This window comes from Lepidochelys kempii, chromosome 1 (assembly GCF_965140265.1).
Source record: "Lepidochelys kempii isolate rLepKem1 chromosome 1, rLepKem1.hap2, whole genome shotgun sequence".
Lineage (NCBI taxonomy): Eukaryota > Metazoa > Chordata > Testudines > Cheloniidae > Lepidochelys > Lepidochelys kempii.
This window is the reverse complement of record NC_133256.1, coordinates 149,854,147-149,880,647: the sequence shown is the minus strand read 5'-3', so window position 1 is coordinate 149,880,647 and position 26,501 is coordinate 149,854,147. Positions and strand designations below refer to the sequence as shown.

Sequence of the window (26,501 nt, the reverse complement as noted above, 5' to 3'; positions counted from 1 at the left end):
TTTCTGATAAAGGAGATAATTTGGTTGTGAGCATTGTTTGGAAATTAGGCCTCTGAAGGAGTGAATAGCTGAAAGAGATAGACGTGCTTACAACGATAAATGAGCAGGAGTGGTTCATTGATGATAGATGGCTGGTATTTGAATCTGTAGGAGATATAGCAGAAGTTGATGAGCATATTAGTGAGTTCAGTCGTAATTGTATTGGGACATGTAAACGTGTGGCTTCTGGGCAGCCCTGAAAGTGGCCCCTTGCCTCAGTTTCCCTTTTGATTCATCACATAAACTCAGAACAGCCTTTCAAGCATATACATTGCCCTTTTTGCAGGGTTAATTTATTATCAAAGGCCTCACTACCATAAACCAGAATCCCCCCAGCACAATCCAAACAGTACATTTGTCTCAACAGTCCAACACCAAGTATGGCTCTGGTGTCTCTCGCTATGTGTCTGCTCAGCTCTCAGGTACGGCTCTGGTGTCTCTCACCATGCTTCAGTTCAGCCCATCTAGCTGGGGTGTTACTCTGCCCTGTTTCATTCACAGGAATGGTTCCAGCTCTTGCCTAGAGACTGCCTTCTGCTTTCACCAGTCTGACCTGGCTCCCACTGTTCAAACAAGGAATTTTCACTACTCCTGTCTTCTGGGGTACCCCATCCCTGAAGCTCTCAGCTGAGCTCTGCTCTTCCTCTGAGCTCTCTTTACTCTCAGGTGTTTGGGTTCTCTTCCTTTCTAAACTCTGGGCCCTAACCTCTCACTCTAAGCCCTCTCTCAGGATGCTGGACTCTGGGTTCTGAACTCTCCTCTCAGACTTCTGAATTCTCCTTTATATCTCATGGGCAGCCCCAGCTTCCTCATTACACCAAATTGGGGTGCACCTGAACTGGAAAGAGACAGCTGAGCTCAGTTTTATTTAAGGGGTCAGCTACACTGTTACAGGGTGTTATAGATGAGGCTGATGGAAGATTGAGGAAATACCAATTTCAGATGGCATTTGGCCTCTGAAGCCAGTGGCAAATACTAAGTGGTTTATCTGGATACTCAGGTGAATGAAAGACAGACACAGGAATGGAGTTAAGCAGTAGGACACAACTGTATTAATTTAGTGCTGCCACTCCATTTTATCTGCTCACCCTCTCTCACATACTAGCATTTAATTGGGTTCTGTGCAGGGATACAGGACTTACACCATGTAACCAATAACTCGAGGTGAGCCCTCTTCAGCCAGGCCCTTAGGACTCAGCATACTTCTGAACTTCTTCCCTTATCCTCTCTGAGAGGTGTGGAGTGTACCATAGTGGACCTCAGACTGCAAGACTTAAGTTTTCCCTTTCTCCTTACAGTTAATCAGTCTACCAGCCACACCCTAGGTCTCATTTATCTCTGGGAGCTGGCCCTTTAGCTTTATTCATACTGGACACCGGCCATTAAACATTCCTATACTGCCTCCTAACTGTAAAATTCCTATTTTCACAGTTTTAACCTAAATTGTGCATACACGATGCTGCACAGTATGTAAAAAATCCTCTGGATCCCTGCCAATTTGGCTCAATGGGAAAAAATTCCTTCCTAATACCAAAACAGGCAATTGGTCAGACCCCTGGCATCCTGAAAAAACAGGTCAATATACCTCAAATACAGAGAGGGAGAGCAGGACATCAGTAATGGCAAGATTGGCCCCCAGACATCAGCAAAGACTTTAATTTGAGGGGTATTGTGAGAGCCAATCAGGTCCTCCCCAGCTATCCAAGCTACGCTCCTATGTGCACTCTGAAGCACAAATTGGGGCACAGTTCTAGCATGTCTGAGTGTGAGCTTTTCCTGTTCATCTCTCCTCCCAGGAGCTGGCCATTTTTCTTCGGGTCCAACCAGATTCCCATCCTTACCCCTCAAGACAGGGAGGCACATTTGTGAAGGACTCTGATGTAACTATGTAGTATTAAAAAGGGTTGCAATAGGCTAAAGGCAAAAAGGGAGCATGTGATATGAGAAAAACGAAAGGGAATACATGATTCACTGAATGGGTTTATGAACAGTCCATTTTGGCAAGAATATGAAGCCAGTAGAGTTTTTTTATTTTTACCTCTGTGGTACAAAAGATTTGGATACTAAGATGAAGAAGGTTCATTACCTGGTGCAAAGATATAGAAGATGAACCAATATTTATGTAAAATACAAAAAAAAAAAAAGAATTTATTCAACGTTGAGGTTACACAGTTGAAACCACAAATCAATAAGGAAATCTAAAAAGATTCAGTTAGTAATCAGAGTGGTAGACATGTTAGTCTGTATCAGCAAAAACAACGAGGAGTCCTTGTGGCCCCTTAGAGCCTGCCCATGCTTCACATCCATTGGGTTTTATAGTATGTATTTTACAACATAAATAGTACTAAATGAAACTACACCTTTAATCAGAAAACAAGAATAGAAACTACTACACTCCTTTTAGAACCTTTACTTTTGCATGTTTTACAGTTTGTTTTCCATTTTAACTGTGCAATTCTTTTGTATTTAATTTCCTATTTTGTTTTGTTTTAATGGATAGAAAAAGCTCAAATTATTTGACTTGCAGAACTTAAAAAAAAAAAAAAAAACCCAGTCACCTTGTAAGTTACTTGATTCACATCTAGAAGAAGTAAGAGACAACAAGAGACCTTTGGGGAAAATGTGGGAAAGAGGATCAAGAAAAGGCAGACAAAGAAGAAAATTGAAAATGAAATGTTATGTGGATTTTAACATTTCAGGAGTATATTTTGTGTAACAAATTAGATGTATGTATGTCCAAGGAGAAGTGTGATTATAATTGAATTAGCAGGAAGTTGGTTAAACCAGAGCATTAAAGGGACAATTATATTGTAGAGGGAGGGAGAATTAAGAAGAATATCAGAGACATGAGTGTGGTGGTTTGTTTTTGTTTTGTAAGTCAAGCAACTGGTAAGAACATACAGAAGAAACAGAAAATGCAACAGAAAGAACAATTAGATGAGCATAAATAGAAATGACAAATTGTAGAATATCTTGCAAAACAATAAAGGGATTTACAAAGATAAGGAAGCTACAGTATTCAATAGATAAAATAAACCAATGACTACTTCGAAATGCCTGTGAAGAGCTTCTATTTAGAGATAATGAAATTTCAGGGTGATTCTTATTTTGCCACCCTTTCTACAGAGACATCACATGGTAATCTCCAAGTTGAAGATTACTCAGTTTACCAGTAGTAAAGGAGCAACATTATGTAATGTACAAATAACACAGTTGTTTATAAGAATTGTTCATAAGATGCACAATTATTTATAAGATGCCCTTAAAGAAAGTAACGGCCCAGGTGCCAGTACTTCTGTAAATTTTAATGAAAATGAATGAGCTTTTCACTGATGTTTTAAATGGCTCTTTAGATTCAGGAGAAATTCATAAACTTTGAACAGGAGAAAATATATTTCAATTATTTTAAGAGACTCAGAAGAAAAATCAGAAAACTATAGATAAATTATTTTAATATAAATTGTGGGGAAAGTTATTGAACCTGTCTTAATTGATATGACCTACAAGTCCCTGAAAAAGGATAATTCAATTAAGCACAGATTCAAGCAGGGAAGACTTTAAAGGTAAACTGATGTGTTTTTAAAAGTGTATATGTATGTATATACACATGTATTTTTTATATATATATATATATATATATATGCACATTTTATTGTATATTACTATCTACATATTTATAAAGAAACAAACCCCTGCCTAAATTTCTAAATCAGCAAGAGCCATGTTGTCCATGGACCTAGCACAGGTAACAGTGGGAAGGAACCAAAGTGGTTCCTTTTTCCTTGTGTAAGAAGAGGATGTTAATTGTCCTTGTCATAAAAATAAAAGGAAGGGTAACCACCTGTCTGTATACAGTACTATAAAATCCCTCCTGGCCAGAGGCACAAAAACCTCTTACCTGTAAAGAGTTAAGAAGCTCAAGTAACTTGGCTGGCACCTGACCCAAAGGACCAATAAGGGGACAAGATACTTTCAAATCTGGGGTGGGGGGGAGAAAGGCTTTGTCTGTTCTGTGTGGCTTTTGCCAGAGACAGAACAAGAAAGCAAGCTCTCCAACTCCTTAGTAAGTATGCAGCAAGGAAATGTGTTAGATTATTTTTTCTTTTGGCTTGTGATTTTCTCTGTGCTGAGAGGAAGGTATATTCCTGGTTTTTCTTTTTGTAACTTTAAGGTTTTGCCTACAGGGAAATTCTCTGTGTTTTGAACCTAATTGCCCTCTGAGATTATCTCCCATTCTAATTTCACAGAGGTGCTTCTTTTACCATTTTTCTTTCTAATAAAGTTCTGTTTTTTTTTAAAAAAGGAGTACTAGTGGCTCACGAAAGCTTATGCTCAAATAAATTGGTTAATCTCTAAAAGAAAGCATCCGATGAAGTGAACTGTAGCTCATGAAAGCTTATGCTCAAATAAATTGGTTAGTCTCTAAGGTGCCACTCGTACTCCTTTTCTTTTTGCGAATACACACTAACACGGTTGCTACTCTGAAACCTGTTTTTTTTTAAGAATCTGATTGGTTTTTTAGTGTCCTAAAAAAATCAAGGCTTGTCTGTGCTCATCTTGTTTGTTCTCAAGCTTCCCCAGGAAAGGGGGGTGTAGGGCTTGGGGGGATATTTTGGGGGAATAGGACTCCAAGTGGTCCTTTCCCTGATTCTTTGTTAAATCACTTGGTGATGGCAGCATTTACCTAATCCAAGGTACAAGGGAGAATTTGTGCCTTGGGGAAGTTTTAACCTAAGCTGGTAGAAATAAGCTTAGGGGGTCTTTCATGTGGGTCCCCACATCTGTACCCTAAAGTTCAGAGTGGGGAGGGAACCCTGACAGTCCTGCACAAGGGTTGCACAGTTCTAGTGCCCCTTGGGAGTAAAAGTTACTCTGAAAGTAATGGGGCAGGAAAAGAATGTAGGGCTACCCATAAACCCCTCCTCATTGGCCAAGAATGCCAGAGGAGCAGGCTGCACCATCCTAAATGATAGTGCAGTGTGCATACTTGCCTTGTGCCCTGTGGGACTTGGGAAGGAACTGTGTCTATTGAAGTATATTATTGAAAATAATCAATAATAGAGTATTGGAAATCATACATAGTTCCTTAACAAAAAAATTATTTAAATGTATAAGCCTCAGTTTTCAAAATCTGGTGTCTAAAATTAGACTCCTAAATCCATTGTTTAGAAATCTAAATAAAGTAGCCTTACTTTTCAAGGTGCTGAATATCTGCTTGTCCTATGGCTTCAGTGGGATAGCGCCAGGTACGCTGAATACATAAATAATGTTTGCAATGTCCAATTCAATATTTACACAATACAAGAGGAAAAGTTAGCCTTCAGTTTCTTTGCATTTGTCACTTTGTCGCACAACCTAAACATTATTTAAATAATGTGTATGTTGATAGAGTAAAAAGGTAAAACATCTCAGAGGAAAAACACATAATTCATATTTTCATGGCTTTCAAACTTTTATTCTCAGTGGCTTTTCAAATTTTAATAACTACTGATCACCTGAATTATGTCGCTTGCTTTTCTATCTGTCCTTATTGTCAATAGTATCACATTCTTACAGTGATCTGACCAGGATTATATTAACACAAATGATATACAGAAGAATAATGGTAAGACCAATCAATGGCTCTAGTGCCAAAAGCAAGATAACCCTAGGCTTGTTGTTTTCTTCAGAAAATATAAATAAAGCTTATTGACTAGAAAGAAGATGCTAACAATTGGGAAGAAAAAATGGATCCAAGCAGCTAATGCGTTTACTATTGAAACAATAATCTTTGCTGAATTTGGAAAGTCTTCCACCTGAGTGCTTGACAAGCTGGGTACAGTCAGCACTGAAATAATTAACAGAGCTGGAAAAAGTACTGTCGAGCCTTTCTGACTGGAATAATGATTTAGCTCAAAACTCAATTATATTATCATTTTACTATTTAATGTATTAAGTATTTATACAGTGTCATAATTCTGCAGGACCTTTTACAGACATTTTAAAATAGGCTCTGCCGCCCCCTTCAAAATCTTAGTCTACATCAAACAAACATAAAAAAACGGATAGAGGAAAGGATGAGGGGTAAAAATAATTCAAGCTCAAGGGTAAAAATCGGGGCCCCATTGAAGTCAACATCAAAACTCCCATTGATTTAAATGCAGCCATGATTTGACCCAATGTGAGCTACTTATATTCCTCTTATAAGTTTTAATATTTTTTGATATTTTTAAAGTCGAGAATGAGGTGCTACAGTATCGAAGCATTCAGAATTATGAGTCAGGCCTCCAAAAAATAATGAGATTGGCTTAAAATCATAACATGTTAAAATAATAAATTGGGGATCTTTTTTATTTGCCTTTGAGTTCACATTGTCAAGCTTTTTATCTTCAGCTTTGAGGGCAAAAAACTTTTGTTTTTTTAACGTGGAACCTCAGATTCTGACATAATTGTTGTTTCAGTTTTCACTGAAAAGGTTAGTAATGATTGGACGTCTAACATAGTGAATTCCAGTGAAAATGAGGTTGGATCAGATGCTAAAATAGGGAAAGAACAAGTTAAAAATTACATAGACAAGTTAGATGCCTTCAAGTTACCAGAGCCTGATGAAATACATCCTACAATACTCAAGGAGCTGACTGAGGAGATATTTGATCCATTAGCGATTATCTTTGAAAAGTCATGGAAGATGGGAGAGATTCCAGAGGTCTGGAAAAGGGCAAATATAGTGCCCATCTATAAAAAGGTTAAATAAGGACAACCCAGAGAATTACAGACCAGACAGCTTAACTTCAGTACCTGGAAAGATAATGGAGCAAATAATTAAGAAATCAATTTGCAAATCAATTAGTATTCTTTGAGTGGGTCAACAGCAGTGGTGCAAGTAAGACTGTATGGGCAGGTATGCCATACCATATATCGGTATCCGCTGACAGGGCCGGCTCTAGGCACCAGCAAACCAAGCACATGCTTGGGGAGGCACTTTTCAAGGGGCGGCATTCCGCCCCCCCCCCCCCCCTTTTTTTGCTTCAGTGGCACTCTGGCCCTTTTTTTGCTTCAGTGGCATTCCGCTTGGGGTGGCAAAAAACCTAGAGCCGGCCCTGTGCGCTGAACCGCAGGGTTCCCCCGGGAACTGCAGTGGCGAAAGGAGCAGAATGTGGGGCCGCCACTTCTAGGGGCCAGTGCCCCGCGCCGGCAGCTCTTCCACCATGACTGTACTGCCCCCAGCTCCACCCCACTGCTGTCCTCCAGCGGGGCTATACAGAACCCAGACAGGAGACGCAGCTGTGTGGAAGGGCTGGGGGCGGGGCTGGAGGCAGTACAGCTGCGCCAGAGGAGCTGCCGGGGCAGGGCATTGGCCCATGGGAGTGGTACCCTACGTTCTGCTCCTTTTGCCGCTGAGGTTCCCGTGAGAGCGGATACCAATTTCTATCCATGGATATCCGCATCCGTGGGTATAAATTTGGATCTGCACAGGGTTCTAGTCACAGAGCGAACATTTTTTGTGAGCGGGGGTGGGGTCGAGGGGTTGGTACCATACCAGTAAGAGTTAAAATCTACTTGCACCACTGGTCAACAGACAGATGGACAAGGACTATTCAGTTGATATAGTGCATTTGGGCTTTCAGAAAGCCTTTGACAAGGTCCCTCGCCAAAGGCTTTAAGCAAAGTAGGCAGTCATGGGATAAGAGGGAAGGTCCTCCCGTGGATCAGTAACTGGTTAAAAGATAGGAAACAAGGGGCAGAAATAAATGGTCAGTTTTTACGGTGCAGAGAGGTAAATAGCGGGGTCTCCCAAGGACCTGTACTGGTACCGGTGCTGTTAAATATATGCAATAAATAATCTGGAAAAAGGAGTTAATAGTGTCAAAATTTGCAGATGGTACAAAATCACTCAAGATAGTTAAGTCCAAAGCTGACTGTGAGGAGTTGCAAAATATCGCACAAAGCTGGGAGACTGTGCAACAAAATGGCAGCTGAAATTCAATGTTGATCAACCTAAGGTAGAGTACATTGGAAAACATAATACCAAATATACATATAGGCGATGAGGTCTAAATTAGCAGTTACCACTCAAGAAAGAGATCTTGAAGTCATTGTGGATAGTTCTGTGAAAACATCCGGTCAATGCACAGCAGCAGTCAAAAAAAAGCTAACAATGTTAGGCACCATTAGGAAATGGATAGATAAGAAGATAGAAAATATCATAATGCCACCATATAAATTCATGGTGTGCCCACCACATTGTTCTGGTTCTGGGGGCTGATTTGGCCCCAGTCTGCTGGTCTGGTGGCACTAGTCACTGCTCCAGCAACCCCAGGGGCTGCTCCAGGAGCTGACCTGGCCCTGGCCACTGCGCCAGCAGTGGCAGCTGCTCCTCCAGTGACCCCGGGCCACTGTTCCAGTCCTGAGGGCTGACCGCTGGCTGCTGCTCCTGGGCAGGGGCTGACAGCTACTTCAGCTCCACTGCTGCCACAGGCTGAAGCCAAAGTCATGGATGTCTATTGGCGTCACGGAGTCTGTGACCTCCATGACAGAATTGGATCCTTACTTATGAAATGGTGATTGGATTGGAGAGGGAAGAGTCAGGGAGCCTAGAGAGAAAATTTACAAAAGTTAAGGTAAGAGAAACCATGGCATGTGGCACCACACTTTATGCAGTCTGTCTACCATATCTAGGTATTTCTAACATTCTAACCACCAAGGTGTCTCGGTGCCTATGATTACATTGGCAATCTGGCTTCCAGCAAACATGCCATGGAAAGCAAGGGGCAGATTTTAGAAAAGTTAGAGGGAAGATCAAGGAGTTTTGGAAAATTCAAATAAAAGTTTGTATTTCCAAATCCACTATGAACACTAGACTTAATTTTTCAGTGACTCTTGGCTGTGAGCAGACTGCAGTATGGTCTCTGTGAACTGGTACTTTTGTAAAAATAATTATGGTCTGCAAAGTTAATATCTATCTAAAGTAATCTTTTGCTATTTCCGTTCTTATTCAATTAATTGCCTTTCCACCTAAGTTATAGACATATAACATCAAAAACATACTACTGGTTATTTTTTACATAATGCATAAGTTTCCAGAATGAATATTAACAAACACTATTTTAAATATTCCTTAGTAAATTTAGTATTTGATGTTATTTACACCTATTTTTGTTTTGACTGAAAGTCTGATTCCTTCCTTACACTTAAGTAGTCCCATTGACTGACTTAATGATTTCATGCTATATAACTTGAGTGGTGGCTCCAGAATTTATACCTGATGCTTTCTGTATGTGATGCTAGTTCTTGTATTGTGCATATTCCTTCCACTTTACAGTCAACCAAAGACTGTGTGGAAGGACTAGGATTTATACCTCCTTTGTAAAGCACTTTGAGATCTAATAATTAAAAGTGCTATATAAGAACAGATATTATTATAATTATTATTACTTACAGTATTGTTTGTACCTCATGTTACTTTTCAAAGCTGTTTGAAAGGATGTATTTGATTTTTTTGTGTGCAATCTGTCTTCCTAGGTTACTTCAGATCTTCCAATGGTGGCTGGTACTCCAAACCTCGCTGTAGAAGCTGATGACACAGCCGCTTACACTCTGAATGTATATGCATGGAAACGAGGAATATTTAAAGGTTAAAAAAAAGTTCAGTTTTTATACTGTAGTTTTTATTATTAATAATAATAATAATAAACAAGTACAAATCTATAAACCATTCCTCTCTTCATAAACCCCACTTAGGTTAGTTTGAATAGTAGACTCTAAATACGTCTATATCCTGTGTCTTTCCTGCTTTATTGTGTTCTGAGCAAGAGAATACACTTTCCTCAGCTTGTGTACCTTGCTGAATGAGACAAGGATTTCTACAGAGCCCTGTCTCATTGTATATATGCCACTGAATATTTTATGTGCAGGTTTTCAATGTAATAGAAAAGTTTTTGCCTCAGGAGCCTGATATTTCACAATGTAAAGCTAATTCATTCCTTAGTATTGCATTTTTGGGCTAAACTAGTCACTTGCGTTCCAGTGGCATAGTCCTTCTGAATGTTCAGCTGTAATTATTAAAAATAATGATGTTATTCAACTCTTGTGCATATGTAATGTGTGGTTTGAAAGGCCTATTACTTGGCCATATTAAAGAAACCTTTAAGGAGGTGTGGAGATATTCCTGCCATTGAGAAGGGCCCTACTTTTGCCAACTTCTGTTAAAACATTTTCCATTGAGGATTGTACAAGAGCCATCTTGTGGCGCTAAATGTTCAGCACCGCAAGTTACATAAGGGAAGAGGGGCTTGACCACCTCTATTTCTTCTTCTCTACAGTTACAAGTGAAGGAACTTCAGCTGCTTGTCTGGCTAGTCAGGCTCCAAGTTAGCATGTTTTATTAATCAAATATGTTAATATGTGGTTAAGTTTCTTGTAATTTTTAAGAGAACTATTTGCCTGCTAAATTTAAACTCATTGCTCCCATCTGTGTCAATGTGAGTACTGTTCAATAAAAGTTGGAAAATGGCTGAACCTTTTTTTGCTCTCATTTTCCAGAAATACTCACTTCAGGCAGGAACCATATCTAGAAAATTTAAGTCCAATATTTGGCATTTTCAGAAAGCAAATGGTGACTGAAATCAAGGGATTGCAATGGAATTGCTTTTGTGCAACTTTAACTGTAATTGTTGCTAGTTCTTCAGCTATAATTGATTTTTTGGGATTGGTCATTTTAATATTATTAATATTATAATTAATTTGACTATCAAATGATTTAGCATCAGTATGTACTGAATACTAGTATTTTATTATAAGACATCAATACTGACTATTGTTTACTTTAACTGCAGGAGAACAGAAGGGAAAATTCCCATTTTTTCCTTTGGGCAGGGAATTTTTCTTTAGAAGAATACATGACAATTTTAAAAAAACATGGATCTCACTTCAGTGTTAACCACCTTCGTAGCAGCAATTGTAGATAATATTAGAATGCCATAGTAATGATCAGTTCTCTACTGAATACAGTCTGAAATGCGTAGTAACAGAAGTGAGACTGTAAATAGAAATTTCTCTTTCCAGTATTGGCAACACAGAGTCACTCCTCCCTCAGGCTGTGCGTACCCCTATGGCGCCATTTCACAACCCATTGTGAAGTAATGACTTTTGTAGCTTTATGCATGATCCTAGCAGATCTGAATGTTTGATATGAGTTACTTAATGAGCTGTGGACCCAACTCCACCTAAGTTCTTTTATGACTATCTCAGCAGTGAGTACAGAGCTATGAGTTCTTTCTCTCTGCTTTGTGTAGAGGAGAAAGAGGTGTTTAGTAGTGTTTATTTTTTAAAATTTATTTAATTTTATTTTAAAAGTCTGCCTATTTAGATGGGCATGAGAAAGGATGGTATTTTGGTTAAGGCAGTAGAATACTTCCCTGGAGAACTGGATTCTATCCCTCCCTCAGCGCAGAGTTCCTATGTGATGGTGGCAAGTCATGCAAACGAAAATTTTCACAGATAGCCACAGTATGCTCCTTATTTTCTGAGTACCGAACTTGAATCACTTTGCAGAGGGGCTGACTGCTGGTAACTGCAACCAAGGTCAATGGGAGATCTGCTCTGAACATATAAAGTGCTATAAAATACTAAGTACTCCAAAAATCAGGAACTAGGCATCTCAAATTGGGCACCCAGAATTATTTGACACTTATGACAGTTTTGGCTTTAATCTCTGTGTCTCAGTTCTTTATGTGTAAAATGGACATAATACTACTCACAGGGGTGTTATGAAGATAAATTCATTAACTTCTGTAAAGAACTAAGATACTACAATGAAAGCACCATTAAAAAGTCTACCAGGAAATTAATAATTCTGGGTGCAGTGCAGCGTTTGGATAATGTGTTGAAAATAATGCGTGGGGCCACACATTGAATGATGAGGAAAAAAATAAATATTGAACAGCTACTCATTGAGTGGCACTGTTGATCCTCTGGAAAAAAATACTGTGTAATTAAAAGTTGTATCATAATGCAGCTGCACAAGCAACCTTAATTCTAGTATTTTATAACCTAAAGGTGCCTGACTTTGCAACCTCAGTATTCTTTTAGTGTAGTTTTTTTATGTACTTTTAAAATACATTTTGCAGTTTATACTTGATATGAAGTGCTGCTTATGATATAAACTGCTGTTCTGAGCAAAAGCAGTTCAGTTTTTTTTTACATTTAAACATCCTTTTTTCTGGGTGTATTGTGTTACACATGAAATTGCAATGGTAAAATTACATTTCTTGTGTTTTCCAGGTTCCTATTTTAATATTATTGTGCTGAAAAGGGACACAGTTTTAAAGTCAGTCCTTTCAGGCTTTGCTCATTCTTAAAAGATCTCTTTGGAAATATTCTAAGATTGAGCTAAGATTATATACTCTAATTAATTGTAGTCATAGACTTGCCTTAATGTAGAAATAAGACTTAATAACCAGTTCGTACAATGTTCTGGCTCCAGAGAGAAGTCCCCTGTGATCCATTCCTAAGTAATAGATCAATTTCATTTAGATTTTATAAAGTGATTTCCAAATATTCTTTTCTAAAGTATTAAATAGTTATACTTGGGTTGCACAGAATGAGTAATGGTGTTTTTGTTGAAGTTCCCCTTTAAAGTGTGTCCAAAAAAAAAAGGGCCCAGAAGAGCCAAGAATACTATTAGGAACACACCCAGCCCTAATGTTTGAAGATTCCTTGTGCAAAGATGCTGGCATTTGATCTGCTCATCTTTTCTCAGGATTAGGCCTTCCAGAAACAGAGAGCGGCTATTGCTACTCCAGAGTGGCTGCGGACTAACATTTTTTCCTCACTGGAATGGCTGTGCCAAGCAGTATAGATTGTAGTTCATCACACCCTAAAGCAGTGATTCCCAGACTTGTTCCGCTGCTTGTTCAGGGAAAGCCCCTGGCGGGTTGGGCCGGTTTGTTTACCTGCCGTGTCCGCAGGTTCGGCTGATCGCAGCTCCCACTGGCCGCGGTTCACCTCTGCAGGCCAATGGGAGCAGGAAGTGGTGCAGGCCGCTGTGGCTCCTGCCGTAGCTCTGGGTGCTGAGCTCAGGGCTTCCACCCCCCCGCAGCTCCACCCTTCGAGCTTCTGCCCGAAACCCTCAGCCTGGGCTCAGGGCTTCTACTCCACAGCTGCAGCCAGAGATTGAGGTTCAGGGCTTCAGCTTCTGTGGCTGCAGACAGGCTTAATAACCCAGGCTTGGGGCTTCTTCCTGCACAGCTTCTGGTGGGGCTTTGGGTGACCAGGTTAGGGCTTTCATCCCTGGGGCTTCTTCCAGGGCTGGGGCATCCATTTTTTGCGGGGGGGTGGGGGGGGCGGGGGAGGGAAGGTAAATTTGCTGGGGCTCCTGCCTTAATCTGCCAGTGGTCTGGACTAGTAGCTAGGAGCCCCCGGTTTGGGTGCTCCCAGCAGCATAGAGGAGATCTTATTCACCTCCAGAAACCTCCTGTAACTGCAGGAAGCTCAGAGGCTGCTGCCTTCAGAGCCCAGCTCTGAAGACAGCACAGAAGTAAGGGTGGCAATCTTGGGACCCCCCACCCCCCACCCCCGCACAACAACTTTGCAAACCCTTCCACCATCAATCCTATTTTGGGTTGGGATCCCCATGGTTACAACACAATGAAATTTCAGAGGTAAACATCTGAAATCATGAAATTTATCAATTTTTAAATCCTCTAGCCAAGAAATTGACCAGAATGGACCATGAATTTGGTAGGGCTGTACACATTAGCCTGGCAACAGGTATCAACACACTCTCAATTTCCTTGTTTGCCTGTGTTGGAAGACTTAGAGCTTCTGTGAATAACACCTCCCTATTCACTTTCTCCACATGATTTTATAGACCTCTATTATATCCCCCCCTCCATCCCCCCTTAGTGATCTCTTTTCCGATCTGAAAAGTCTGTCTTTTTATTATTTCCTGCTATGGAAGCTCTTCCATACCCCTGATCACTTTGTTGCCCTTCTCTGTACATTTTCTAATTCTAATATATCTTTTTTGAGATGGGATGACCGGAACTGCACACAGTATTTAAGGTGTGGGCATATCATGGATTTATATAGTGGCATTATGATATTTTCTGTCTTCTTATCTATCCCTTTACGAATGGTTCCTAACAGTCTGTTCGCTTTTTTGACTGCTGCTGCACATTGAGCAGATGTTCTCAAAGAACTATCCACAATGACTCCAAGATCTCTTTCTTGAGTGGTAACAGCTAATTTACTGAAAGAGTGCTCTAATGCACATTGAATATTTGTTTCAAGGCTATTGTACTATATCTTTAAGAAGACAGTCACTCATTAAGAACATGTCTGTAGTATTTAAACCACTAGCTAAAAATTCCACATATTTTCAGATTAATGTGATAAATTCCAGCACAAAATAGCTTTCTTTCGTTGTCTTCAGACAATATCTTGGAACATTGTGAGCAGAGTAATGGATTTTACTATCTGTTTAAAACTAGAAAATAATCATGCTCAGAGAATTTCTTTTTTGCCCATAAATCCTTCAGCTAGTGTAGTCCATTTTATAGAAAAGGAAAAAAGTTGAATATTTTCCACTTCACTAAAGTGTACGGTATTACTGTATATGGCCAATGAATCTCATATTGTGAGATATGATGCTGCCAATGCGGTTTTAATGGGAAATAAAACCGTCTTTGTCTGTTTAAAGAGAGATTGCTTCTTTTGCAATAATATAAAACTAAATTGCTGCATCAGTATGTGGGCTGCGGTTGAACAAAAGGTTTATATTGCATCCTAAAACTAAAAAAATAGCAATGATATTTTTACCCAGAGACCATCTTAAAGAATGATCTGACAAGGAAAAGAACCATCTCATTATGCTCTTTCCTTCCATTTTAATGTGTATTTAAGAACTGTTTTTTCCAGTTGCTACTCGTAGTGCAGTATTTAGTATTTTTGTTTTGAAATGCACATTCGCTGAAGGACAGCTGAGAAATAGTGGTATTTTCAAAAACACTCAGTATTGGCCTAACTCTGCACCTACTCAATAGGAGTCTTACTGTTGCCTTTCATGGGTGCAGAGTTAATCCAGCAATGAAAACTCTTGAAAATCCCAGCCATTATATTTTGAAAACCCAGTTCATATCTTAATAGATATATGGCATAAAAGTCAAGAAAAATACTTAGAAAACAGGGATAAAGGGTCCAAGGTTAACAAATCCTTATGAGTAAAATGAAAACATGGTTACACCTGAAGGTGAGTTTGGATAATAAATAAAAACTGAGACACTGAGCTTTTTCAGTATAGCATTTGTACACTTTTTCTATAGCTTTTCCTACTCTTTTTTGTTGTTATTTTGTTCGGAGTCATTGTGGATAGTTCTTTGAAAACATCCACTCAGTGTGCAGCAGCAGTCAAAAAAGCAAACAGAATGTTGGGAATCATTAAGAAAGGGATAGATAATAAGACAGAAAATATCATGCTGCCTCTATATAAATCCATGGTATGCTCACATCTTGAATACTGTGTGCAGATCAGGGCGCCCCATATCGAAAAAAGATATATTGGAATTGTAAAAGGTTCAGACAAGGGCAACAAAAACTATTAGGGGTATGGAATGACTTCGATATGAGGACAGATTAATAAAACTGGAACTTTTCAGCTTAGAAAAGAGATGACTAAGGGGGAATATGATAGAGGTCTATAAAATTATGACTGGTGTGGATAAAGTAAATAAGCTTCTGCAAGAAGCTGGGAATGGGCGACAGGGGATGGATCACTTGATGATTGCCTGTTCTGTTCATTCCCTCTGGGGTACCTGGCATTGGCTGCTGTCGGAAGACAGGATACTGGGCTAAATGGACCTTTGGTCTGACCCAATATGGCCATTCGTATGGTCTTATGTTCTAACTATACAGATATTATGTAGTGTTTTAAAATATGTTTTCATACAATGACACTGTTCCTCCTGTCCTTTAATATTTTGTTATATTTCTCTTAATTCCCAGCAGCTTTCATAGATTCATAGATTTTTAAGGCCAGAAAGGACCATTATGATCAGTTAGTCTGACCTCCTGCATAACACAGAGCATAGAAGCTCACCCAATAATTTCTGAATCAAACATGTAACTTCTGTTTTGAAATAGAGATATCTTTTTTTAGAAAGACATCCAGTCTTGATTTAAATACTGCGCGTGCTGGAGAATCAACCACATGCCTGTGAAAGTTGTCCAATAGTTAATTACGCTCACTGTTTAAAAAAGCACATTTTATCTCCACTCCTGTCTGTATTTCTCTAGCTTCAGCTTCCAACCACTGGATCTCATTGTGTCTTTGTCTGCTAGATTAAAGAGCTGTCTATTCTCAGAAATCTCTTCCACATATAGGTACTTTTAGATCATGATCAACTCAACCTTTTCTTCAATAAGCTAAATACACTGATCTTTTTAAGTCTTTCATGATAAGGCATGTTTTCGAGTCCTTGAATCATTCTTGTAGCTCTTTTCTGAACCCTTTCAGTTTGTCAACATTCTTTTTGATTTATGTTCACCAGAACAATATGCTGTATTCCAGTAATGGTTCTATTAATGCGGTATATAGAAGTGATACTACCTGTCTGTTCCTGCTCCATATTGCTCTGATTGTGCCTCCAAGGTTTGCATTGACCATCTTAGCTACAGCATCTTGCTGATAGCTCCCATTAACTTGGTTATCTACCTTGCCCCAATTGCCTTTTCAGTGTCACCCATTCCAGGTCCCTGTCCCCATCCTGTAAGCCTGACCTAAAATCTTTGTCCTTAGATGTATGAGTTTGCATTTGGCTGTATTAAACACATGTTTTTCAAATCACTCTACCTTAACAGGCAATCCAGATCAGTTTGTGTAATTGACCTGTTCTGATAATTATTTAACACTCCACCAATTATAGTATCATCTGCAATTTTACAGCAATGATTTTATGTTTACTTCCAGATCACTGATAAAGATACTGAACGGCATTAGATCTCTGTGGGACCCAACTAGAAACACCTTCACAGGATGGTGATTTTTCCCATGTAAAATTATTATTAGATTGATCAGATAACCAGTTTTAACTAATTTAATATGGGATGCATTGATTTGTTTAGTGCTATTTTTTGTCAAAATGTCACATGGGACTGAAGCAAATGTTTGAGAGGAGGTTACATATATTGTATCAACATAGTTACCTTTATCAACCAAACTGTTAGTCTCATCAAAGAAAATATCAAGCTTGTTTGACAAGACGACAAGCAGGTGACCAGCTTGGCTTAACAGTGAAATCTTCAATGAGCTTAAACTCAAAATGGAAGCTTACAAGAAGTGGAAATTTGGACAGATGACTAGGAAGGAGTATAAAAATATTGCTCAAGCATGCAAAGGTGTAATCAAGAAGGCCAAGGCACAATTGGAGTTGCAGCTAGCAAGGGATGTGAAGGTAATAAGAAGGGTTTCAACAGGTATGTTAGCACAAGAAGAAGATCAGGGAAAGTGTGGGACCCTTACTGAATGGGCGAGGCAACCTAGTGACAGATGATATGGAAAAAGCTGAAGTACTCACTGCTTTTTTTGCCTCGTCTTCACAGACAAGGTCAGCTCCCAGACTGCTGCACTGGGCAACACAGTATGGGGAGGAGGTGAGCAACCCTCAGTGGTGAAAGAACAGATTAAAGACTATTTAGAAAAGCTGGACGTGCACAAGTCCATGGGTCCAGATCTAATGCATTCAAGGGTGCTGCAGGAGTTGGCTGATGTGATTGCAGAGCCACTGGCCATTATCTTTCAAAACTCATGGCGATTGGGGGAGGTCCCGGACAATTGGAGAAAGGCAAATATATTACCCATATTTTAAAAAGGGAAGAAAGAGAACCCATGGAACTATAGACTGGTCAGCCTCACTTCAGTCCTCGGCAAAATCATGGAGCAGGTCCTCAAGGAATCCATTTTGAAACACTTGGAGGAGAGGAAGGTGACCAGAAACAGTCAATATGGATTCACCAAGGGCAAGTCATTTCTGGCCAACCTGATTGCCTTCTATGATGAGATAACTGGCTCTGTGGATCTGGATGTGATATATCTTGACTTTAGCAAAGCTTTTGATATGGTCTCCTACAGTATTCTTGCCAGCAAGTTAAAGAAGTATGGGCTGGATGAATGGACTATATGGTGGATAGAAAGCTGGCTAGATCGTCGGGCTCAGTGGGTAGTGATCAACGGCTCGATATATAGTTGGCAGCCAGTATCAAGCGGAGTGCTTCAAGGGTTGGTCCTGGGGCTGGTTTGGTTCAACATCTTTAGCAATGATCTGGATGAGGGGATTAATTGCACCCTCAGCAAGTTTGCAGATGACACTAAACTGGGGGGAGAGGTTGATACACTGAAGGGTAGGGATGGGGTTCAGAGTGACCTAGACAAATTGGAGGATTGGGCCAAAAGAAATAAACAAGAACAAGTACAGAGTCCTGCACTTAGGAAGGAAGAATCCCATGCACCACAACAGTTTGGAGACCTACTGGCTAAGAACTGGATAAATTCATGGAGGTTAAGTCCATTATTGGCTACTAGCCAGGATAGGTGAGAAATGGTGTCCCTAGCTTCTGTTTTTCAGAGGGTGGAGATGGATGGTAGGAGAGAGATCACTTGATCATTACCTGTTAGGTTCACTCCCTCTGGGGCACCTGGCATTGGCCACTGTCGGTAGACAGGATACTGGGCCGGTTGGACCTTTGGTCTGACCCAACATGGCCATTCTTATGTTCTTAAGCGGCAGTTCTGCAGAAAGGGACCTCGGGATTACAGTGGACGAGAAGCTGAATATGAGTCAGCAGTGTGTCCTCATTGCCAAGAAGGCCAACGGCATATTGGGCTGTATTAGTAGGAGCATTGCCAGCATATCGAGGGAAGTGATTCTTCCCCTCTATTCGGCACTGGTGAGGCCACACCTGTAGTATTCCATCCAGTTTTATTCCCCCCACTGCAGAAGGGATGTTGGCAGATTGGAGGGAGTCCAGCGGAGGGCAACAAAAATGTTTAGGGGGCTGGGGCACATGGCTTACGAGGAAAGGCTGAGGGAATTGGGGTTATTTAGTCTGCAGAAGAGAAGAGTGAGGGGGGATTTGATAGCAGCTTTCAACTACCTGAAGAGGGGTTTCAAAGAGGATGGAGCCAGGCTGTTCTCAGTGGTGGCAGATAACAGAATAAGAAGCAATGGTCTCAAGTTGCAGCAGGGGAGGTCTAGGTTGGATATTAGGAAACATTATATTTCACTAGGAGTGTGGTGGAACACTGGAATGGGTTACCTAGGAAGGTGGTGGAATCTCCATTGTTGGAGGTTTTTAAGGACTGAAGGGGAAGTCCCGGATGACTGGAAAAAGGCTAATGTAGTGCCAATCTTTAAAAAAGGGAAGAAGGAGGATCCTGGGAACTACAGGCCAGTCAGCCTCACCTCAGTCCCTGGAAAAATCATGGAGCAGGTCCTCAAAGAATCAATCCTGAAGCACTTGCATGAGAGGAAGGTGATCAGGAACAGCCAGCATGGATTCACCAAGGGAAGGTCATGCCTGACTAATCTAATCGCCTTTTGTGATGAGATTACTGGTTCTGTGGATGAAGGGAAAGCAGTGGATGTATTGTTTCTTGACTTTAGCAAAGCTTTTGACACGGTCTCCCACAGTATTCTTGTCAGCAAGTTAAGGAAGTATGGACTGGATGAGTGCACTATAAGGTGGATAGAAAGCTGGCTAGATTGTTGGGCTCAACGGGTAGTGATCAATGGCTCCATGTCTAGTTGGCAGCCGGTGTCAAGTGGAATGCCCCAAGGGTCGGTCCTGGGGCCGGTTTTGTTCAATATCTTCATAAATGATCTGGAGGAGGGTGTGGATTGCACTCTCAGCAAATTTGCGGATGATACTAAACTGGGAGGAGTGGTAGATACGCTGGAGGGGAGGGATAGGATACAGAAGGACCTAGACAAATTGGAGGATTGGGCCAAAAGAAATCTGATGAGGTTCAATAAGGATAAGTGCAGGGTCCTGCACTTAGGATGGAAGAATCCAATGCACCGCTACAGACTAGGGACCGAATGGCTAGGCAGCAGTTCTGTGGAAAAGGACCTAGGGGTGACAGTGGACGAGAAGCTGGATATGAGTCAGCAGTGTGCCCTTGTTGCCAAGAAGGCCAATGGCATTTTGGGATGTATAAGTAGGGGCATAGCGAGCAGATCGAGGGACGTGATCGTTCCCCTCTATTCGACATTGGTGAGGCCTCATCTGGAGTACTGTGTCCAGTTTTGGGCCCCACACTACAAGAAGGATGTGGATAAATTGGAGAGAGTCCAGCGAAGGGCAACAAAAATGATTAGGGGTCTAGAACACATGAGTTATGAGGAGAGGCTGAGGGAGCTGAGATTGTTTAGCCTGCAGAAGAGAAGAATGAGGGGGGGATTTGATAGCTGCTTTCAACTACCTGAAAGGGGGTTCCAAAGAGGATGGCTCTAGACTGTTCTCAATGGTAGCAGATGACAGAACGAGGAGTAACGGTCTCAAGTTGCAGTGGGGGAGGTTTAGATTGGATATTAGGAAAAACTTTTTCACTAAGAGGGTGGTGAAACACTGGAATGCGTTACCTAGGGAGGTGGTAGAATCTCCTTCCTTAGAGGTTTTTAAGGTCAGGTTTGACAAAGCCCTGGCTGGGATGATTTAACTGGGAATTGGTCCTGCTTCGAGCAGGGGGTTGGACTAGATGACCTTCAGGGGTCCCTTCCAACCCTGATATTCTATGATTCTATGATTCTATGACTGGGTTGACAAAGCCTTGGATGGGATGATTTAGTTGGTGTTGGTCCTGCTTTGAGCAGGGGATTGGACTAAATGACCTCCTGAGGTCTTTTCCAACCCTAATATTCTTTGAGTCTGAGACTTACTTTCCATAAAATAGTGTTGTGCCATTAGTTATGCCTCCATTGTTTAATTCCTTACTGATAGAGTAACTATATCAATCTTTCGATGATTTTGCCTGATGTCAGAGTCAAGTCTAATGGGCCTGTAGTTACTGTGCTAATCCCATTTACTTTTTAAATATTGCACATTAGTGTCATTTCAATGCTCAGGAACTTTCTAAGTGTTCCAAGATTTGTTAAAAATTAACACTAATGATTCAGAGAGCTCCTCTGCCAATTATTTTAATACTTTTAGGTGCAAGTTATCCATTCCTCATTTTAAAATGTTTAATAGTTGCTGTTTAACATCCTATCTAGTTGCTGATGGAACAGAAAGTATTTTACTATCTTTGCAACACATGGAAAATGATCCTGCTACTTTCCAAATACAGAACAGAAATATTTATTGAATACTTCTGCCTTTTCTACATCATGATTGTCAATTGTACCATCTTTATCTAGTATTGGACCTATCCCATTGTTAAGATTTCATTTGTTCCTTATTATATTTCAAGATCTTCTTCTTCTTGTCATTAATCTTACTGGCTATAGCTTTTTAACTAGCTGCTAGTTTGTACTCATTGCTGTCAATCTCCCATTTTTCCATTTGTTATAGATATTTATTTATTTTATTATGTAATAGCTACTTGCACATCCCTTGTTAACCAGGATGATTGTTTATGAAGAATTGCTTTGGTGACTTAGGAACTGTCACTGTATTTGGCATCTAATAAATCATAAATAAATTACAATAAAGAATCCTAAACAACACCCAGTTATCATTTACATTATGTTTACGTTTTTCTCCCACTGAATTTTGTTCAGAGTTCTTGACATCTTTCAGGAATAGAGACTTCCACATTTGTACTTACAGTAGGATGGTCTGTCTTTCACTGTTTGTTCTCTGTAACATGATGCCTCCTCAGATTTAACCTACACTGGCATTTTGACCTCTGGAGACCTAATATCAGTCTCCAGTGTTTAGCTCACTCAATCAGGGAACCAGACCAATATCACCTGGCTGATGTGATCCATTACAACCAACCAACTCAGCTCAAAATTTGAGGGGAAAAAAAGAAAAGTGTAAAATGCAGAATTGTGCCACAGAATAGTGTTAGGCATCAGAATAGTCAACAATCTTTTTAATGAAATTTCTTTGGAAATTTTATAAAGCTGCCCCAATTTCCCAAATGTTTCATGAACTCTAAAAGAACTCAATAAAAATAAATTTTACTATGAATATTTTGCCCAGCTATGTAATGCACCAGACACTTAATAAGATACAATTAAAAAAGCTCCCTGTGGAACATATTTCAAATGAACACTAAGAATATTAAAGAGTATAATGTCTCATTATAGAGTATGGTAAAATAAGCCTAAATGCAACAAAATAAACAGTTTTTATGGAAAGTACAAGAGGCAAACATTAAATCTATTTTAAAACCTTATGCCATATGCTGATTGATATACCAAGTTAAAAGTTGAAAAATTGGTGCAGAACCTAAAAGTGCAACTGGTAGACCTGTTTCACCTTTAAGTGTCTCTAGAATCTAATAAAATACTGCGTGTGACAAAAGTCAATTAGTAAGGAATATATAGTCCTTTCAAGAAGATGTGTTGATTAAAGTGCATATTTAGAGGCATATAATGCAAGTGACAAAGCCTATGTCTTTCCAAACTGCTCTTTCAAATGTTTAGGTAGCCATGTACGTATTGGAGCTTGTACTTTCTTTAAGATTAAATAAAATTCTTTATTTTTAACTGAATGGGTCATTTGCCAGTGCAGAAAACAAAGCCTAATTTTGCAGTCTCTGGATATTTAATGGTCACTAAATAGTCTATTACAAAACAAGTTAAATCCCCAAAATGTATGATAGTCATACAAAATTGCTCAGGAAAATCAAAGCAATTATGTGTATTGGATGGCAACAGCAAAACCAGATTACTGTGATCAGTGATTTAAAAAAAAAATCAGAGTCCATCTAAGCTAGTGGTGGGCAACCTGCGGCCCATGGGCTGCATGCGGCCTGTCAGGGTAATCCACTGGCAGGCCGCGAGACAGTTTGTTCACTCTGACTCTCTGCAGGCACGGCTGCCTAGAGCTCCTAGTGGCCATGGTTCGCCGTTCCCGTGGGCCGTTCCCAGTAGGCTGCAGGTTGCCCACCACTGCTCTAAGCTATACATAAAAATGAAATTGGAAAGAAAGTTATTAAAAGCTCTTATCCATATTTGATAACTTACCTACATTCCTTATTACTGGCTGAAGAGTTCATGTAACGTTCATGCACCTGGAAACAGTCAGGGCACACCCTGACTGTTGTATAGGAGCGATGCACACATTGCTCTGTCCAAGGACATAGACCATGGGAACATGGACCACTGGGAAGTCAAAATAAGGACATCAACCGTGGGAAGCTTCCTTGGCCTAGGCTCAAGGCCTGAGAACAAAGATTGTAGTAGATAGAGGCTGGTAAATAAGAATATTAATCAAAGTCATATTATTTCCTTTGTTGATGCCTTTTGCGGTCGGAGTATGTAATGCGCAGGGGGGAGAGAAATAAAAGAGAGGTGGAAAAGCTGACAGGGGCAATCCCATCAGCAGACCAGCCTGCTTGCTTGCCTAAAGCCGTGTCCTGTCTTGTATTGAACTGCCACAAATGGCCTTTAATTATTTTGTGTAAGCTGCTAAAATAATTATCCTTTTGAAGAAAGAAAAAAAAAAGAATTTGGAAGCAGAGTTCATTTACTTGAACTCGTCAAAGATGTATTCTTTATCACAATCAATTACAATTGGATAGCTGACTCCTGGAATTTAGGTTTTGCCTCATATTTTATTAGTTCAGCGCTGCAGCAACATTAATATAAGTCTGGCAGACAATCTTATAAAACTAATGTCCTGGTTAATATAACATCTGGTACCTATTTGTTTTAGGTATAATTTCATTTATTGTCGAAGTTGAAGAACAACAGCAGTCTCAACATAACAGCTCACCGGAGGAGACAGATGGTGAACAGGCCCTTCAGAAATTGTCAACAGAGACATCACAAACTGTTGATGCAGCAAACACCGGTATGTTTATTATTATGGATAATTTCATTATCAATCTGTATAAACCTCTATCATCATTCATTTTTAAATGAAATGCATATTTGATGTGCCAAGCCACGTGCCTGTGAATAATGCATAGCCAAATGTTTATTGTATACGTGTACAAGAGCTTGTCCTTTGGTTGATTCTCAAAAGATTTTTATGTAGCTTCAAGCTTTGTTTGATTGTTGTTTTTCTCTCTTTTTGCAACATTGTTAGCAGTCAAGTGTCTCCTATTTTTCAAAACCAAAAATAACATTGATAGCTTAAACATAGAAAAAATTATTTAACACATTTTGCCTTATTTTTAAAGTTATTCTTCTTTGATGGCAGACCAAATAGTATTGATGTGATTACATTGTTTCAGAACAGGAAAGAAGGGGATCCCTGAAAGTTGCTGAGAATACTGTCTCAGAATATCAAACCAACCTGTTTCATAGGAAATCACAGACTATTCTTTGAATATTGTCAGTATAAATCCCATTCTTGGGATCTGTAAGTGCCGTTGGTATCAAATCAGAGAAAACAGATTTTGTAGGAGTTGTGAGCACACTCGCTTCTGGTACCATATATTTGGGGCTGATATTATTTATGGGACCCTCTAGCGGGGTGGTCACCTGCTTCGGTTAGAAAGGGGTTAAAAGCAGCCAAGGGAGGCTGCTTGGGTAGTTAGCCACAGGTGAGGTTGTGCCCATTTAGGGCACAGCTGGCCCTGATAAAAGGACAGGCTAAGAGAGTGGGAGAAGGGACTCTTGCTCCAGCTGGGAAGCAGAGAGGAGCAGGCTGCCTGGCTGGGCTGGGCTGGGCTGGGGAACGGAACGGAACGGAACGGAACTCTGGCCTGGTGAGTCCCCAGGCTGAGGTCCTCCCAAGGCCAGGGGAGGTATTAGGGCTTTAGGGAAGCAGCTGGGGTTAGAAAGGCAGCATGTCTGACCCCCTTGCCAGTGATGAGTGTTCATTACAGACTGCAGTTTACCCCTGAGAGAAGGGGCTAGAGACGAATGGCAGTAGCCACTGAGGCAAGGTGGGTATATGGGGTTGGGGTTCCCATGGGAGGGGAGAACAAGGAAGTGGGGGCACTGCTGTGGGGCAGCACCCCAAGATAAGGGGCACCGGGGTCGGGAAGGAACGTGGCGCCTGAAGTGCTACAGGTAGTGGGGATTCACAGGAAGCAGGTACCGGTAGGGAGACACCGGCCAGCAGGGGGCGCTCCAAGACTGGAATCAAGCTAATTCCTGGACAACCAGCAGAAGATGCGTGCTGGTGAGTTGGCGCTCTGTTACAGACCCCTTCTCCAGCCCCAGCTGACCCAGTGTTTACTAGCTCCTCTTGGTTCTCAGATTTCCTGGTTCTAGAAGTGGAATTTTCAGATCTTATATTTCAGGTAAATCATATGGAGATAAGTTAAAAAGGAGAATCAATATCAGAACACGTAGCAGTACCTGATGTTTTAAAAATATATTTTGCCACATCTAAAGCATCCTCTTTTGCGTATTTCAGAAATGTCTGTCAACAAGATAAGCATTTCTACAAACTATAATTAAATTAATATGTTTATGCAGCATTTTACTCTTGACTTGGCAGTCAGATCTAATGCCTAATTTGGGAGAGCCGACCCACCTCTCCATTACTGCTAGTTAACCTCCCAAAACTGAGGGTCTGTATTGACAAACGGGAAATCGTGTTGCAAAAAAAGGAGTGTTTTAAGGTGTTAAGCACCAACTAATTATATTCTGCAAATTACTAAAATGTTATAATGTAGAGAAACAAGTAATGGTAGGCCATATCGTAGAAATGAGTTCTCTCAATACTGCGTCAAGGATATGAACTCCATTATTTGAATGTGGCCTTTTTATGTGTTAGGGACACCAGAGCTAAAGTCAAGCAAATTATGCCTAATAAAGGAGAAAATGAAAGAGAAAAAGTAAAAGAAACATAAACAAGCAATTACCAATGGTTATTTCAGATACCACACAACAGAACCACTAACCCAGGAACTTATCCTTGCAACAAAGCCCGTTGCCAACTGTGCCCACATATCTATTCAGGGGACACCATCAGAGGGCCTAATAACATCAGCCACACTATCAGAGGCTCGTTCACCTGCACATCCACCAATGTGATATATGCCATCATGTGCCAGCAATGCCCCTCTGCCATTTACATTGGTCAAACTGGACAGTCTCTACGTAAAAGAATAAATGGACACAAATCAGATGTCAAGAATTATAACATTCATAAACCAGTCGGAGAACACTTCAATCTCTCTGGTCACGCAATCACAGACATGAAAGTCGCTATCTTAAAACAAAAAAACTTCCAATCCAGACTCCAGCGAGAAACTGCTGAATTGGAATTCATTTGCAAATTGGATACTATTAATTTAGGCTTAAATAGAGACTGGGAGTGGCTAAGTCATTATGCAAGGTAGCCTATTTCCCCTTGTT

The 26,501-nt window shown here is 40.3% G+C and overlaps 1 protein-coding gene across 3 annotated transcripts in view; it reads left to right on the top strand.

Moving 5' to 3' along the window:
* Nucleotides 1-26,501, top strand: part of CFAP47 (cilia and flagella associated protein 47) — a 636,073-nt gene that overhangs the window by 365,710 nt on the left and 243,862 nt on the right. For all 3 annotated transcript variants that reach the window (XM_073358068.1, XM_073358073.1, XM_073358080.1), the window contains 2 exons: nt 9,541-9,652; nt 23,899-24,036. In XM_073358068.1, the coding sequence (XP_073214169.1) occupies nt 9,541-9,652; nt 23,899-24,036 (250 nt within the window). The remainder of the gene's footprint in view (nt 1-9,540; nt 9,653-23,898; nt 24,037-26,501) is intronic.